The sequence below is a fragment of the Neodiprion lecontei genome, chromosome 3, assembly GCF_021901455.1.
Source record: "Neodiprion lecontei isolate iyNeoLeco1 chromosome 3, iyNeoLeco1.1, whole genome shotgun sequence".
Taxonomy (NCBI): Eukaryota; Metazoa; Arthropoda; class Insecta; order Hymenoptera; family Diprionidae; genus Neodiprion; species Neodiprion lecontei.
The window spans coordinates 26,641,507-26,656,757 of record NC_060262.1 but is presented as its reverse complement, the minus strand read 5'-3'; the positions used below and the strand labels follow the sequence as shown (position 1 = coordinate 26,656,757).

The 15,251-nt window shown below is 39.8% G+C and overlaps 1 protein-coding gene across 1 annotated transcript; it reads right to left on the bottom strand.

The window, feature by feature from the left end:
- Positions 1–352: 352 nt before the first annotated feature.
- LOC107223941 (fatty acid synthase) lies at positions 353–14,812 on the bottom strand. Its single transcript, XM_015663814.2, has 16 exons — positions 14,442–14,812; positions 14,033–14,283; positions 13,000–13,231; positions 12,340–12,758; positions 11,678–11,971; positions 11,022–11,232; positions 10,697–10,857; positions 10,234–10,551; positions 9,290–10,097; positions 8,792–9,190; positions 6,207–8,176; positions 4,136–4,967; positions 3,549–4,027; positions 3,202–3,456; positions 2,746–3,000; positions 353–2,587 (listed from the first exon to the last, which is right to left on the bottom strand). Exons 1-16 carry the CDS (start codon positions 14,623–14,625, stop codon positions 2,441–2,443), a joined length of 7,215 nt encoding a protein of 2,404 aa, XP_015519300.2. The 5' UTR covers positions 14,626–14,812; the 3' UTR covers positions 353–2,440.
- Between the last annotated feature and the right edge of the window lie 439 nt (positions 14,813–15,251).

Sequence of the window (15,251 nt, the reverse complement as noted above, 5' to 3'; positions counted from 1 at the left end):
ACGCGAAGCTCTAACATAAAAGATGTCGTACAATAACCTTCGCATCCGTGTGACTTACCAAAAAAGTTGGTCACATAACGCGTTACGTATTACAGGTTACATTTTTGTAACTCGGGAAATTTTTTGTGATTACGTTGAGGTTAGATCAGTTATCCACTGAGATGGCGTTATTCAATTACAGGAGATCCTTGAAACTTTCCAACGGTACTGTTGGTGCACTGACAAAAATTTCATTCGCTACCGGTACCGGTACCGGAGGATTCTCGTAAAATGAGCATCAGTAATATAACGATTCACGTACTGTTGGAATTACAAAAAATGTGGTACGAGTAACACGAAGTATGGCCACAACTTTCAATATTACTATACGTTTACTGATTGTTGGAACATTAAGTTGCACTGGCATTAAATTATGGTTACTTAATAGAAAATGTAATATATGAATGATCATTATCAGCGAGAATAGTGACACTATGAGCTAGCATAGCTCTTCTAATAATATCAACAAAGCAGTAAATCAAAAATTCAATACTCGATTGTTATATTTAGTATCCATTCTTGAAAGAGCGTGCTTATTTTGCTCGATTCCTTTTTCTGTGGAGAGAGGCTTCTGACTAAGACCGATTACTGAATGAATAAAGATGTTTTATGATTACGATTTTGTCCATTGTGGTGAAAGAAATCATTAAGAGAGCTTAAATTCATAATTCGTTTATTTTTGCTAAATTATCCGTTGTGTCTCTATTAAGTTAGCTATTGTTTGTTATATAGCGTCCGAAATCGAAAGCTATCCAACAACGTACGATGGATGCAATACTCGCGTTGTACATATTAAAGCCACAGGAAATGGCAGTGTCAATTGAGTCAGGTCTCTCTACTTGAATACAAGTAATCATCTGTCACGGCTGCCTAAGTGGCACTCGATTGACGCACGTCTGAATTATTGCCAGCAGGAAATGAAGCCAATTAATTGGAGACTCATGAATAAGGCGTATTTGAACCCAACAGCTTACTAAATGTCAACTGTACGTCTACAAATGGCCGTTAGGTTATCAACTTATAGTCAACAATGTAAAAGTCGTCTGTAAACTTAGGAATTGTAATAATTACAGAATTCTTTTCATCCTGTTACCTTCACTGTGCCAAGTTCTACACAATTTCCAATTTTAGTCACGGCTTTGTCTTCAACTTAAAGTTTTTGAAGGCATGCGTCGACACATGGTTTGCCCAGCCTCGACTTTTCACTTATCAACATTCATTATCACATGCTGTACGATCAGACTGTCACCGTCACCGTCATCGTCTTGTCGATTTTCTACCTGCTCTGAGTAAAAATTTTTCATTTGTTAATAGTACGACTGCTTTAATTTGTCACGAACAGTTGGCATTTCGACAAGTCTGCTAACTGAGATGAAATCGCTACAACAAAAAACATTTCACGCACAAGTGTGTGCGTTGAAATTTATATCTTTTTTTATATTTTTATTATTTATATTATATATACAGGGTCTCTATAAAGAAATGGCCCGACTTTTTGCTTTTGATAGGAAATAAAATTCTGAGACGAAAAGTCCTCTGCCATATTCGCATCTGACCCATAGATGATTAGTTATTAATGAAAATAAGTAGCGAAGCAGATGCACGCTATAGCGGTAAGGAGACGGGAGGGGGAGTTACAGGGGAGTTACAGCCCATGAAAGCAAGGGAGCTTTCACAATGGGAAATAGCATAATTTTCACTATACATATACAGGTATGTAAGTGCACTGTTTGTCGAAACAAGAGGGTATCGGCATCACGCGGATCAATCCTACAGGTGAATAATTTTATGAGTACATTCCTACAGCGGCGGTCGTACAAGTTCGTTTTTACAAGTCACGGTCCTACAAGTTCGATTCTCCAGATTCGTTCCGAAGGAGGACGATCGATTCTACAGAAATCATTTCTACAGAGCAAATATTCTACAGAATATATTCTGCAGACTCGTCTCTACAGAAATGTTTTCCTACAGAATATTTTTATTTAATCGTCAATTTCGTACAATTGGATTTAATCTAATTTAATTCAAATTATTAGCGTTGAATTTATGTATGAATTGAATGTGTGTTGTGTCAAATGTGTATTATGTTGGATGTATGAAACTAGAAAACTATCCTGTAGAACAATTCTACGGATTATTTCTAAAGTGAATTTTGAATTCCTTGCTGTAGGGAAATTTTCTTTAGAAAAATATTTCTGTAGAAACGAGCCTGCAGAACATATTCCGAAGAATATTTTCCCTGTAGAACTGATTTCTGTAAAATCAATCGACCTTCAGTGAATCGGGAGAAACTAACATAACGTGTAAAACTGCCAATTGTAGAAATGAACTTGCAGAACTGATCCGTGTAGCACCGTTCCTCCCGCTGCTGTAGGAGAATATATAGGCGTGTGCAGAGTTCTCAGTTCTGGGACAATGCTCCATTTGGCTCGCATATTTCGACATCTTCGAGGGAATTTCCATCGATAGCTGCTGCACACATGTCATCGTCCAACATCGTAACATGGTTACCTTCCGCGTAGCATATTTCTACTTTCTTGCAAGTGATCTGTGAATACGATATCAATAATGTTTATAAACATTCTTATGCTATAATTCCAATAGCGTGTTCAAACATATTAGAGATCGTGTGTGGTAACCCACATATTATTACAGTTGTCAAGATTTACACTCGTGCGACAGTGCGATTATTAAATGGACTCTCACCAATCCCAGACCGTAGTCTTCTGATATTGTGCGTACGGCTTGAATCGTTGGTTTGATTAAGGTTATTGGTGTGTTGAGGCGTGACGGTGCGGAAAAGTTATAACTCAGGACAGCTTTGACTCGATTGTAAAATGATGAACACATGGCTTGTTGGTCTTCTATAGTGAAATTCAAATTTCTATCCGCAGGTACATTTTTGGTAAAAACTGTCAACTTCTCCTCCCAGGTGGAACACTTTTTTAACTCTACGGCCAGCTTCAAACAGAAAAATACAATTGTCTCGAAATACATAATTTTACGAAATTATTTTTAATGATAGAACACAACAGAGACGGAACTCTCGAAATCACAGTATAAGGTATTCGTCCTTATTACAATTGTCATACAACATGGAACGACAACTGTGCAGTTGAAAATGATGAATGCCTGTGCAATATTTATGGGTCAAGTCGTTACCTCTGCCCTCTTCGATGGGTCAACCGCATCCATGAATTCCAGTAATAACAGAGATTGCATCTGCGCGTCGTCGTCAACGATGATGTGTTCGCTGCACAGAGCCTTCATGTAATCAGGTGAACCATCGATCAACACTAGTCGACCGCTGAAACCTTTAGACTCCAAGTGTCTTACAATCTCAATGGCGACCAAAGATCCAAAGGAATACCCAGCGATCACAAAGTTGCGACATCCTTTATATCTGGCTTCGACATGCTGCAAATTTTGAAAGATGATTGATAGACGGTGGAACTTCTTCGAATACACTACACTGAAAATCAGTATCCCGTATTACGAAAACCGCTTACTGGGATGAGATAGTCAGCCAACTTCTCAATTGATTTGATATTTGAAGAAGCTATTCCGAGCTGCAAACACGTTGTTGGTGATTTCAATTTACCGGTCAAAGGCTGGAATACAGAGTATGTTCCTTCGATTCCGGGTACTATGAATATTTCTTCTCTTTCATTGTTTGCGCCAGTCGATAGAGGGACACAAACGTTTTTGTCCTGTTGATAATTAGTGCCCAGAACTCTTAGAAGCAGTTTCATGCCCGCCAAGTTTTCATCAGTATTAGGCTTCAGCTCTTTCCTCGTTTCGCTTTCTGTCGCCTGTTTCATTGCCATTTCCTGCAACTTTTCAAAATTGAGACCACGAATGTCCGCTGCTGTTAGAAACACTTCAAATTCACGTTCCAACGTCTGTTTGATTTCAACTGCCATCATTGAATCCATTCCAAGCTCTGACAACGGTGTTTGCAGACTAACCGTTTTAAGGTCTTTGAGTCCTATGAAAAACTATGAGTCACAAATTTCTTCGCATACTTGGAATTCAATGAGAAAATTTTCAGCATTCGTAAGCAACCTATCAAAAATAGCATAAGTAAATGTCATACCCATTATATCGACGACTGTGTCGAGAATGTTCCCTTTGGCGCCACCAGACTTTTTCTCAGCAACTACCATACTCGACACTACTGGAGAATCTTGATTCAAAAAACCATCGAGTTCTTGCAGACAAGACAATATTCTTTGTTGCAGGGTACCGCCGATAATAATTTCCTTGTTATCTTCCTGCATTTCAGCAACAAGTCCGACATCGCCGACGGCTCCCCATTGTATGGCTAAGCCGGGCAACTTTTCTGCTACTCGATTTTCGCATATTCTTTCCATGACGGAATTAGCCATTCCGTAGTTTGTTTGACCCGCATTACCTCTGCCACAAGATACCGATGAAAATACCACGAATTGCCTGAGTTGCGGGCACAGCGTTCTCGATAATTGATCCATCTGCTTCGTGGCCCAAGCCTTCACTCTGAAAGACTCTTCGAATGATTCCTCAGTTTGGTTTTCGTAAAGGGCATCCTTGAGTACAACAGCCAAGTTAAAAATTGCGTGAATCGGTCCAAGTGACGCTGCTTCTTGGAGTATAGCCTCGCATCCCTCTCTCGTCGAGGCATCTTTCCCCACTGTTATGATGACCTTCACTCCGTAACTTTGCCAAGTACTGATTCTCATACGTTGATATCCAGAACTGACTCCTTTACGGGACGTGAGGGCTAATTTTTTCGCTCCGCGCAATACGAGCCAATCGGCCAGCTCAAGACCAAAGCCACCCAGGCCACCAAGAATGAGATAACTGCCATCCTCTGAACAGTGATAACGGGGTAATGCGGAAGGCAGAAGAGACTGACACGCTGCATCTTGGTCACGAATTTTGATCAGGACCTGAAAGTGTGTGTTGAATAATTAAGCTCCGGAATGTAACAGCAACCGACAAATTGATTTTTGTTTTGTGCTAAGGTTGCAGTAATTTTTCCGTAAATTTGCAGTACGAGTCGTAGGCGAGCGTGAGCCGAAAACGAATATTACAAATACACGAGGCAAAAGAGACAGCAGGTGTGGAAGTGAAAATATTTAAAAATCCGAAACATCAAAATTCCGAAAGGTCGAAGATTTTCAGTTCTCTGAATTTATCACTTGCTGAAATTTCAGCATTTTCATCTTTCGTTGTTTCAGATTTTCGATATTCTTGCGTTCGGAATCCTAGTCATTTCATTTTTCGATTTTTCTGATTCTGTACACCCACTCGTTGAGGAAACTACGCTGTGTGGATATATTTCAATTTTCAGCAGTTGACTCTATCGAAACTCTATTTTTCGGAACTTTGCTCTGTCGTAACTTCAATGTACGGAATTATGCATATCGGAACTTAGATCCGTCTTGCTTCCGACCACTCGAAACTTTGCTGTTTCTCAAAAGTTTCATTTCCTTACTTTGAGTTTCACCATCAAATAATTCGCATTACGCGCTTTCGGAAGTTTTCAAATACGGAACTTCATTACCGCCCCAATTTTTCGATAGCTGATAATTTTATGCTGACCTACGGACTTATTTATCCCTGCTGCACCAAACACTTCAGAGATTCACCGCAATGCTGATTCGATTGAAGGAGAAGTAAATCCTTTTAATATAATTGTCAAAGAAGAATCAAAAGTTTCCAATACGGTACTTTGAATTTTCTATGATATAACAAGGAGGGTTGGATTCAGTTTGAATGAAGAATAAAGCTATCCGAAGGTGAAACGTTTTGTTATAAAAATCAAGCTGGAGCAATTGATTTCTTCGTACTGATTATAAAAAAGTTATCGCGCTCACCTTGAATGAAAGTGTGTGAAAAGTTCGATGAAAATATTGTCATACGTAAATAAGTTATTAAGTCATAAAACTTTAATTTTCCAGTGATACGAACTTATGCTTCTATGGAATTTTCCATGCAACGCAGGGACAAAATTAGCACTCGTGTAGTTGCAAGTTGAATAACGTTTTTTCCGCACCCCAACAGGAAATACTACGCGATATGTATATCGTCATAATGTCACGTTGTTTTTCAGAAGCTATGGGTTATTGATCATCTTTACGTTGATTTAATCATTGATGTGATATGATATATCAAATGTATCAAACCTTTCCAATGTGTTTCCCGCCTGCCATGTATCTGAAAGCCGCTTCAGCCTTGTCCATTGGAAATACAGTCCGAACGAGTGGTTTGACAGCACCACTCTGTAGGCCTTCGGTCAGCATTTTCCACAGTAATTTTTTCACTTCCGGAAAGCCAATAAATAAATTATCCAACATGATTGCATGAAAACTGATGCCCTTCAAAAAGGCTTCCATGCCCAGAGGATTGTCAGCGGCGAGATCGAATTTCCCAATCTCCAGAAATCGTCCACCAGTTGCTAAACACCGAACCGATGCCTGTAACTTTTCCTCTGCCAAAGAATTTAGTACGATGTCCACTCCTAGTCCTTGCGTTTTCCGAAGAATCAGTTGCTCGAAACTCGTATCGCGAGAATTTCCGATATGATCGTCATCGATTTGTGGAAATTGTTTTTTAATGAATTCTCGTTTCTGTGGTGTGCCGACCGTTGTAAAAACTTCACAGCCTTCGTAAAGTGCTAAAGTTATAGCTGCCTGCCCTACGCCTCCGCTTCCAGCATGAATCAAAACTTTGTCTTCTTTTTTCATCTTACCGATCCACATGAGCGCCAAGTATGCTGTTCCATAAACAACTGGAACCGTAGCTGCATCTTCTAGAGTCCAACAATCCGGTATCGGCCAAGTAAGATATTTCTCACCAAAACATAGATTCGTAAACGCTCCGGCCTCAATTATCCCCATAACGGCGCGACCATTTACATCTCTTCCGGAGAATTCGATCCCATACACGTGACCTTGTACCAGTCTGTTTTTAGTGATAACCTCCGGTGCTAGTTTTCCAGTGAGTAGCATAATATCTCGGAAGTTTATCGAGGAATAATGCACTTGGCTGATGTCCTTGTTCTGGTCGTTGGGCTGAATTATACCTTCGAACCATTGAACAGAACTTAAATCACCACGTATACCCTGACTCAGTCTAGTATGGTAGACTGGTTCGGGAGCCAACGGTTTCAGTGGTAAAAACCGATAGGACCCCCACACTCTTCCGGGACGTAGAACATTCAACGCCAAACCCAATTTCAACTGTTTGGCGTATAATGGATTTTGCAGCGAGAACTTTGGAGCTTTGGAATCTTGAATCAACAAACCTTGGATCACTTTACCAACAGGTTCTCTGCGCAAACAATTTACGAATCCCATGAGTCCACTTTGTAAATCTTCCTCGCTAAGAAGAAGTACTCGATTAGTGGTACGACCAGCCTTTTCATTTTCCGCCTTCAAGGCAATCTGTAAATTGTCAAGCCAGGTGAATTTATGATTGTCAATTTTTATAACAGTCGTCAGCCCAGGCAGCTGTTCCTTCTTACGCAGCAGAATTATAAACTCGTTGGGTGTACGTTTTTCGAGGACGATGTTAAATTTTTTGTCCATTGATTTCCGTATTATTTCAAGATCATTATCTAGCGGTTCTCTGGCCAGCATAAAACTACCGCCGTTCATAGCTTTTTCCACGTGTTTCAATATTTCTCCATTCTTGCTTGAGAAGAGGCCACGAGTGACGATAAGGACAGCATCGAGTTCACCGGACAAGTTTTTTGGCTGGGATATTTTGATACTGGGTGGTAAAGCATTTTCCGGAAACTTGGTCAGGGGTGCAAAGATATTCAAATCAGCTTGGAGTAACGGCAAATTGCTCAACACTTCTTGAATCAAAGGAGACGTCAAATTTTCAACACATGCATCATCTTCGTCGTCTATCAGTTCAACTGTTTTTACTCTGATACCAATATGGTTTTCTAGAGCTATCTGTACAGCGATGCAAATTATCACTTTCAATTCAGCGTGGGCTTGATCGTGATGAGCTATAAATTCATATTTTTCCAGAACGGGATCTGCAGCCGGTTTTTTTCGCGCTATCGCATTGGCTCTGAGTCCTCGAATTTCTATTCCACCAGATACGATGATATCCAAATCTTTGTAAACTTGTACAGCAAATTCTAGAAAATAGTGATGAAACTGCAATTATATAGTGATTTAGCGAAAATTTATTGCAAAAAGGCAATCAATTTCTAGACAAGTGATTTTTTCACCGAGACCATTCTCAGGGGTAAACTTGTGGAATATGTCCTTAAATTTCCATTGAAATTAAGCCCCGTTTCAAAGGAGTGATTTCTCGTACTGCTCTATGGACGATTCACCTCGAAATTCATCGAGATTCAGGAGCTTATCTTGAAATTGAGAAATGGTCCCCCGTATTTTTTTCACCTGGTACTATTCAAGTGTAGATAATAGATGCATGATTAGTCATTGAGAAATTATAACACGAAAAAACATTACCATCATTGTGTGAAGCACGCACATGTATTATATGATACACCTACCCCCGAATTCATGAACGTCCTTCAAACGTTTAAAGAACTTAATATATAACGGTCCGTTATAATCTTCTGTTTTTATTGTTTTTCATCTTAGGAAACTTATAAGCAGCATAAATTGGACAGGCAACCACGAGAAAAACATTATATTATAACAGGCCCTTATATGTTACGCCCGTCAGACGTTTAACGCACGTTTAAGAATTCGGGGGTGTAACAGATAAAAACAATTTGAACCTTTTTTGTCGCCAGGCATCAAATTAAGATAATGTATGTGCATCTTTGTATCGATCACCAGCTTCCGTATAGCCGTAGGAACAAATAGTCCTCGAGTGTCGATTCCAAGGATTTGTAGTTGTAGCATGTTATCCATAAAGGCTGCCCAATTTTTTTGCCAAGATATGCGGCCTCTGGTTCCTTTTAAGGACGCTGCTGTGAGACCCCGGCACAAGCCTGTATATTGGTAGCCCCTAAGACGTAACTCTTTGTAAATATCTCTGCTCGTTAAGGCAAGTTCCTCTTCTTCGACGTGTAGTACATCAGTTTTGACACGTTCCAGAGCTGGGTTTGAAGCGACACGGATGACACCCGTAACGATGCTGACATCACCTTCAGTAACTTCAAACCTGCCCGACCCTGAGTAGGAATAAATATTAGTTACTACATGCTCAAATATTTGTCAATTAAATTAATTTCTCCGTACAACGATTACCGTTGCGTGACATGTGATCTTACCTTTGTGAATCATCAGCTGCAGTGCAACGCTACCTGTCTTAGGAATCGTGGTAGCTCGGTGAAATTTCACATTTTCAAATACCACCGAAACTTTCAGGATTCGATCCCCTTGCATCATTTCCACAGTTTGCCAGACTAACGCCAAGTAACCGGTCGCAGGAACCAAATTTCTTCCATCAATGATGTGCCCTGACATCCATTCAAACTCTTCGTCGAGAAGGCCGAAGTTTATAATAATTTCTCCTTTATCTAGTTTATCTTGCTTTCGCAAACGAGCGACAAACCAGTCTTCTGAGTGTTCCCATCGCAACAGTGGAGAAATCATAGGAGTTCCTCGACTAACTGGATATTGAACATCGGGATATAATTTACTTAATTTGGGACATAATCCAATTTCGTACATTTTTCCAACAGCGTCAAGTAAGACGTCGACATTGTCACAATTCAAGTATCTTGTTAGACCAATATTGGTCACTTCGTCTTTTGACGATCCTCGCAAAGCGCACGGAAGCAAATTATGTGGTGCCAGTTCAATAATTACTGCATCGTTTGGCAGAAGATGAGATATTTTTTCGAACGAGACTGAAGCGATCAGATTTCTCGAACAGTATTCAGCTGAACATGAACGAGCCGAGTTATTATTCCAGTTTTCATGAGATACTGAGTTCAGCCATTTTTGGCTGCAGGGTTTTGGATTAGGAATAACCTTGTGCAAATGAGCCAATAGTTTTTGTGTCACTGTCCGTACTTCACCACTTTTGTAGACGACGCTACCGCGAGCTTCGGCTCTGACAGGAATATTATTAGCCTGTAAGAAATCGATCATACTTCAATAATAAATTAACAATCATTATTCAACTGATTATATGACTTTGCCAGTAAGAATGCAAGTAGGAAATTTGTTTCGATAAAATTATGAAAGATCCTCATTTTTTAACAGCTACCTGTAACTTCGCAACAAATTTAGTCATAGAATCTGCAGGTCCGCTGATTACTGAGCATTGAGGACCATTCGAGCAATCTATACGTATGTCATGCGGACACAAACTCGTTAGTTCGATGGTGTTCAGCTCCACAACTGCCACATTCCCACAAACTGCTCCAGATTCTGTTAATACTAGACCGTGGTAGTATGCTGCTAAGACCGTCTGTTCCGCAGTCAAGCATCCATCAGCGTAGGCACAGCCTAACGCTCCTGCTAAATAGTCAGTGACCTTATCCGGTATAATTCCTATCGATGACAGTAAATCCACTAAACCAATCTGTGAATGCATGAAAGTATGTCATCATGAATAGAGCAAGCCATTATATAGTATTGAAATGAAAGTAGAAAAGTTATGACGAAGTGTCCTACAAGTGTCACGACCTGTACACCTCGTCATTATCAATACGAAGCAAGTACTGTACCTGGATTGCTGTTGTGCCAACACGAAACTTGATAATATCGTCGAACGTCTTCGGATTTTTATCAGTCAAAACTTGAACGATATCTATACCGTGTGGCTTCAGAGCGGTTTCGCACTTCCGAACGGCCTCAGCAAACACTGGAATTTGCAACAGGCTTCTACCTGTTGAATGCAAGTATAAATTGATTGGCGTCCGTTGCTATGCATTTCGTTCTTCTGGCACTAAAGTTATTGATGAAAAACTGGTGCCCTTGAATCATAAGCATTTCGTTTGATGGGCTGAGTTTATAATTTGCAAATGAATCGTTTATGACAGTGGTACTCACCGATCCCAGGCCACTGATATCCCATTCCAGAGAAAACGAACCATATCGGTCGCTTCTTACCAGAATAATATCGTACGTCTCGTATGTTGTTCTCCGCCACGCCTCGGGCTGGCAATATGGTATATCCACGATATTTATGACCAGCAATCTCTTCAGCATGTATTTCGTGAAAGAGGCTGATGTATTCGACATCCGCGGGTCTGCTTTCAAGCTGTAGTCACGGGAAGGCATAATTACAGTTACTATACAGACCTCGACTGCATTTAATATCTACGATTATCGAAACATACAATTTTGAGTTCAAAGTGCGATGGTTTACTGAAAAGACAGCGACTGTGAACAAAGTAATGCTGCAAGTACAAAATGATGTGTATTACTGGCGAATATGAGTGCTTGAAACGGTAGTCGGAATCGGTCTTGCTGGAAATTTCAATAATATACACAGGTAAGCTGAAAAAAACATGTGCTTTCGTCAAAGTAATTGTAAAGTTTCTTCCGTGTAGTTTTGTAAAGGCAAATGGGTATTTATCGAAATTGTAATTCACTTGCAAATGATGATAGTGACATATAGATAGATGATAGATAATGGTGCGCCATTCATCAGACGCATTAGAAATATTTTCGGTACTGGAAATCAGTTCAACTGTATAACCTACGTCATTCAATAAAGTTGTCACCGCTTCTTCCGTCCGTCCAGATACGGCAACGAGTCTCGGCATGTCGTCATTAGGTGCACCATTATTGACCTTCTCTTTCGGATTTGATTTCAGCAAAACGTGTGCGTTTCCACCACCAAAGCCAAAAGAGTTTATACCAACGTAACCGCCCTTCCATGGCGTCGGTTCGGTTATAACTTGGATGCGACCAGTCATCAATGCTTCGATTTCTTCGCGGGGACGATTATAATTTATATTTGGCGGGATGATTCCACTCTCCATCGCAAGTATCACCTTTGGTGGAATAGACACTATATACACTATATAATTATAGTTTCAAGTAAAACAATACGTCGTCATTTCTCAACTATGACCTCGTGGAACGAAATTGACAATCACGTAGAGAATTATCAAGAAAAAATTTCGATTTTCTATCTTGTTTTTCAATCAAACAGAAGTCATCGAAATAAAAAATACGGACGGCCGAGCAGAATAACATCGTATACATGGATTTGGTTCAACTACATCGTATCTCAGTAATCCCCCAATTACCATCTCGTCTGGTTGATATAGCGTCGCATTGGTTTTCATAAAACTCCTCGAAATACATCGTAAATTTTAGAAATTTATGAGTTTTGAAATGTCATGAGTTACCCTTTTACCTTGGCGACGGAACAAAGGCCACTTGCTGGTTCGGTATGACCCAAATTCGACTTGACTGACCCAATTTGAAGCGGAGTGGTTCGTCCAGGGCAGAATACTTCCTCCACTGCGTTAACTTCGGCAGGATCACCTACTTTGGTTCCAGTACCGTGCGCCTCTAAGAAAGCTAACTCGGACGGTGAAACTTTGCACTCGTCGTAGAATTGTTCGAACAGAACACGTTGCATTGTACTTGATGGAAAAGTGATTCCTTCTTGTTTGAAGCCGTCGCAATTTGTTTTTGTATGAACAACATGAGCATACGAGCGTTTAGCATTCTTTGATTTTTGCATATAGATTGCACATAGCGCCTCACTGCGACAGTAGCCGTCCCCCTTAGCGTCGAATGATTTGCAGCGTCCATCGGCCGAAAGTACGCCTGATGGAAAAATGATTGAACTAGAGAAATTCTTTATTGATTATCAAGACGACACAAGTATCGCAGATTCTTGACGTGTAGCCTGATGTACAAGAACGTCTTTGTCCTTATCTCATGTTTCTCAAGAATTGTTCATTACACGAACTCCAATAACGACGTTTTTTTTTATACATTTTTCGTTAATGACTAGATCCACAGACACGTAAAAGTAAGACTCAAATCCAAGAAGAAAATAACATACCAAGAAGAAAGAACTGCTGAGATAGATGTGGATGAAGGCATAAATTACATCCCACAACAATGGCGTCTTCACATTCGCCAGCTCGAATCGCTCTGTACGCGTGATCCATGGCAAACAAACTTGAACTGCACGCAGTGTCCATGGTGTAACTGGGTCCTGTACAACCCAGCCAATTGGAGATTCGATTGGCCATCATGGCACGACAGCAGCCGGGTACGCCTAATCCGTTGGCCTGGACAAAAACAGAGATCTTCTAAATAAGCGTTGCAACTCATTGGGTTTGAAGTAAAATTTGATGAAGAAAATCTCACTCTTCATAATGAGCACCTGGTTTACACATCACTGAAATTGCTTGGGGACTTGATAGACAATAAAATGATACGTGTCTAATGGCATCGGGTTGAAAGCGCTATCATACGTTCTTTTGTTGTTAATAAATGCAAAAGATCATATTTTTTTAATCGTATCTAGGCTTAAGACATGACAATATGGTCGGAAACGTTGAAATCCAATAACAGTTTAATTAAGAAGATCGTATTTACTGATAGATACGACGCTCCGCTACCAACTCAACCATAAAAGCCTATGTTGACTAATTGCATAAAGTCCTGTCTAGGAAGAATTATTATTTTCACTTTTCTTGGTCTCGAGTATAAATTTATCAACTAATATCAGAAGGTCGAATACGCTTATAGATACGACCTTGCAGTCCTGATGCTGATAAGGTTGTAGCCGCTAATAGTTATTATTGTTGTTCTAATACTCCCATAATTGACGATTTGGTCATAAAATTGACATCCTATTATATAAGTTCATGTCAGCTTTAAGTTTTTCATACGATTTAGACGTTTTAAGAGCGATTGCAATGAAAAATAACAAAATGACTCGTGGAAAATTGCATATACGAACGATATGAAACTGTGAAATTTATCGCACAAATTTACTATGAGTGACGACGATACGTGTCGAGTATGAGTCGACGATAGCGGTATTCTTATTAAGGTGGTGATCGACTAGTGAATCTAACTCTCACCTGAAATTCTGTATACAACCATGTTTTTTCCGATTCGCTGTAGCAGGCGCCGACGAAGACTCCGGTGTTAGTTCCGCGAAGTTGGCGAGGATTCACACCAGCGTCAATAATAGCTTCGTAAGTATGTTCTAGTATCATTCTTGCTGCAGGATCCATAGTGTGAGCTTCTTTGAAGTGCATTTCAAAAAATTCCGCATCGAATTTTTCAATGTTGTTAACTTTCCCAGTTCGTTGGGGAATATCCGGATTTTCTGAGGATGATCGCAAATTTGATTAGTTGAGTTCAGGTTATTGAATGGAAACCTCAAGAGTTACACATCAGTAAAATTATGAAACTCCGTACTAAACAGGCATACGAAATTTATTCACTTTGCGATTAAATACTTTCACTTGAATTATTTTAATCTACCCAGTTTCCAGCGGCGATCATCGTCGGTGATGACGTCTACCTTGTTGAGAAGATTTTCTCCGAGACTCGTCAAGTTATTCGACTCTGGGAATCTTCCGGCAATTCCAGAAATCACCACGTCCTCACCCGGTTTCGGGAATGCCAATTCTTCATTCCAAACACCGTTCAAATTATTACTCGACATGTTAGTGGTCCTGTACGATGTAAAGTGCTTTTATTAAGAGTCTTAGATACTTGAGAATAATGGTTACCCCTTTGGAGTTGGCTACGTTTTTATAACAGTGCGCCCCACCAGCCTTCATTACGTGTCATGCATTAATTCATTGTGATGATAATTGTATTTACAACTGGCTGTACTGAAAGCGCGTTGCTTGCGAATTCCTGCGTTTCCGTCTAATAGAAGGATTAACAATAAATTTTACTATCAACTTATTTTAAATATATTTAAAATCAACTTAAATCCACTGCACAGTTTTTAATAAATATTTCCCTGCGGCTCTTGGGTTCTTTTAACGTGCATTATCTCAAGACGAAATGAAAGAAGTTTCCATTATGCAATGCACGTAATAAATATAAATAGATTTTGTAATTTAGGACGGGAAATTAGACAAAAAATACATTCATGTCAACGATCATCTGAAAAATGGAATGGTATCTTTATCTTGTCGTAAATCATGTCTCTTGAGGCAAGTTAATGCAATCACACATAGCATCAAACTATCCGCCTACAATATCCTATCACAGACACGGTACTTCGATTGGGCTATAAATGAGAATCATGAAGTTTTTAGCGTGTGCTCACCTTGCTGT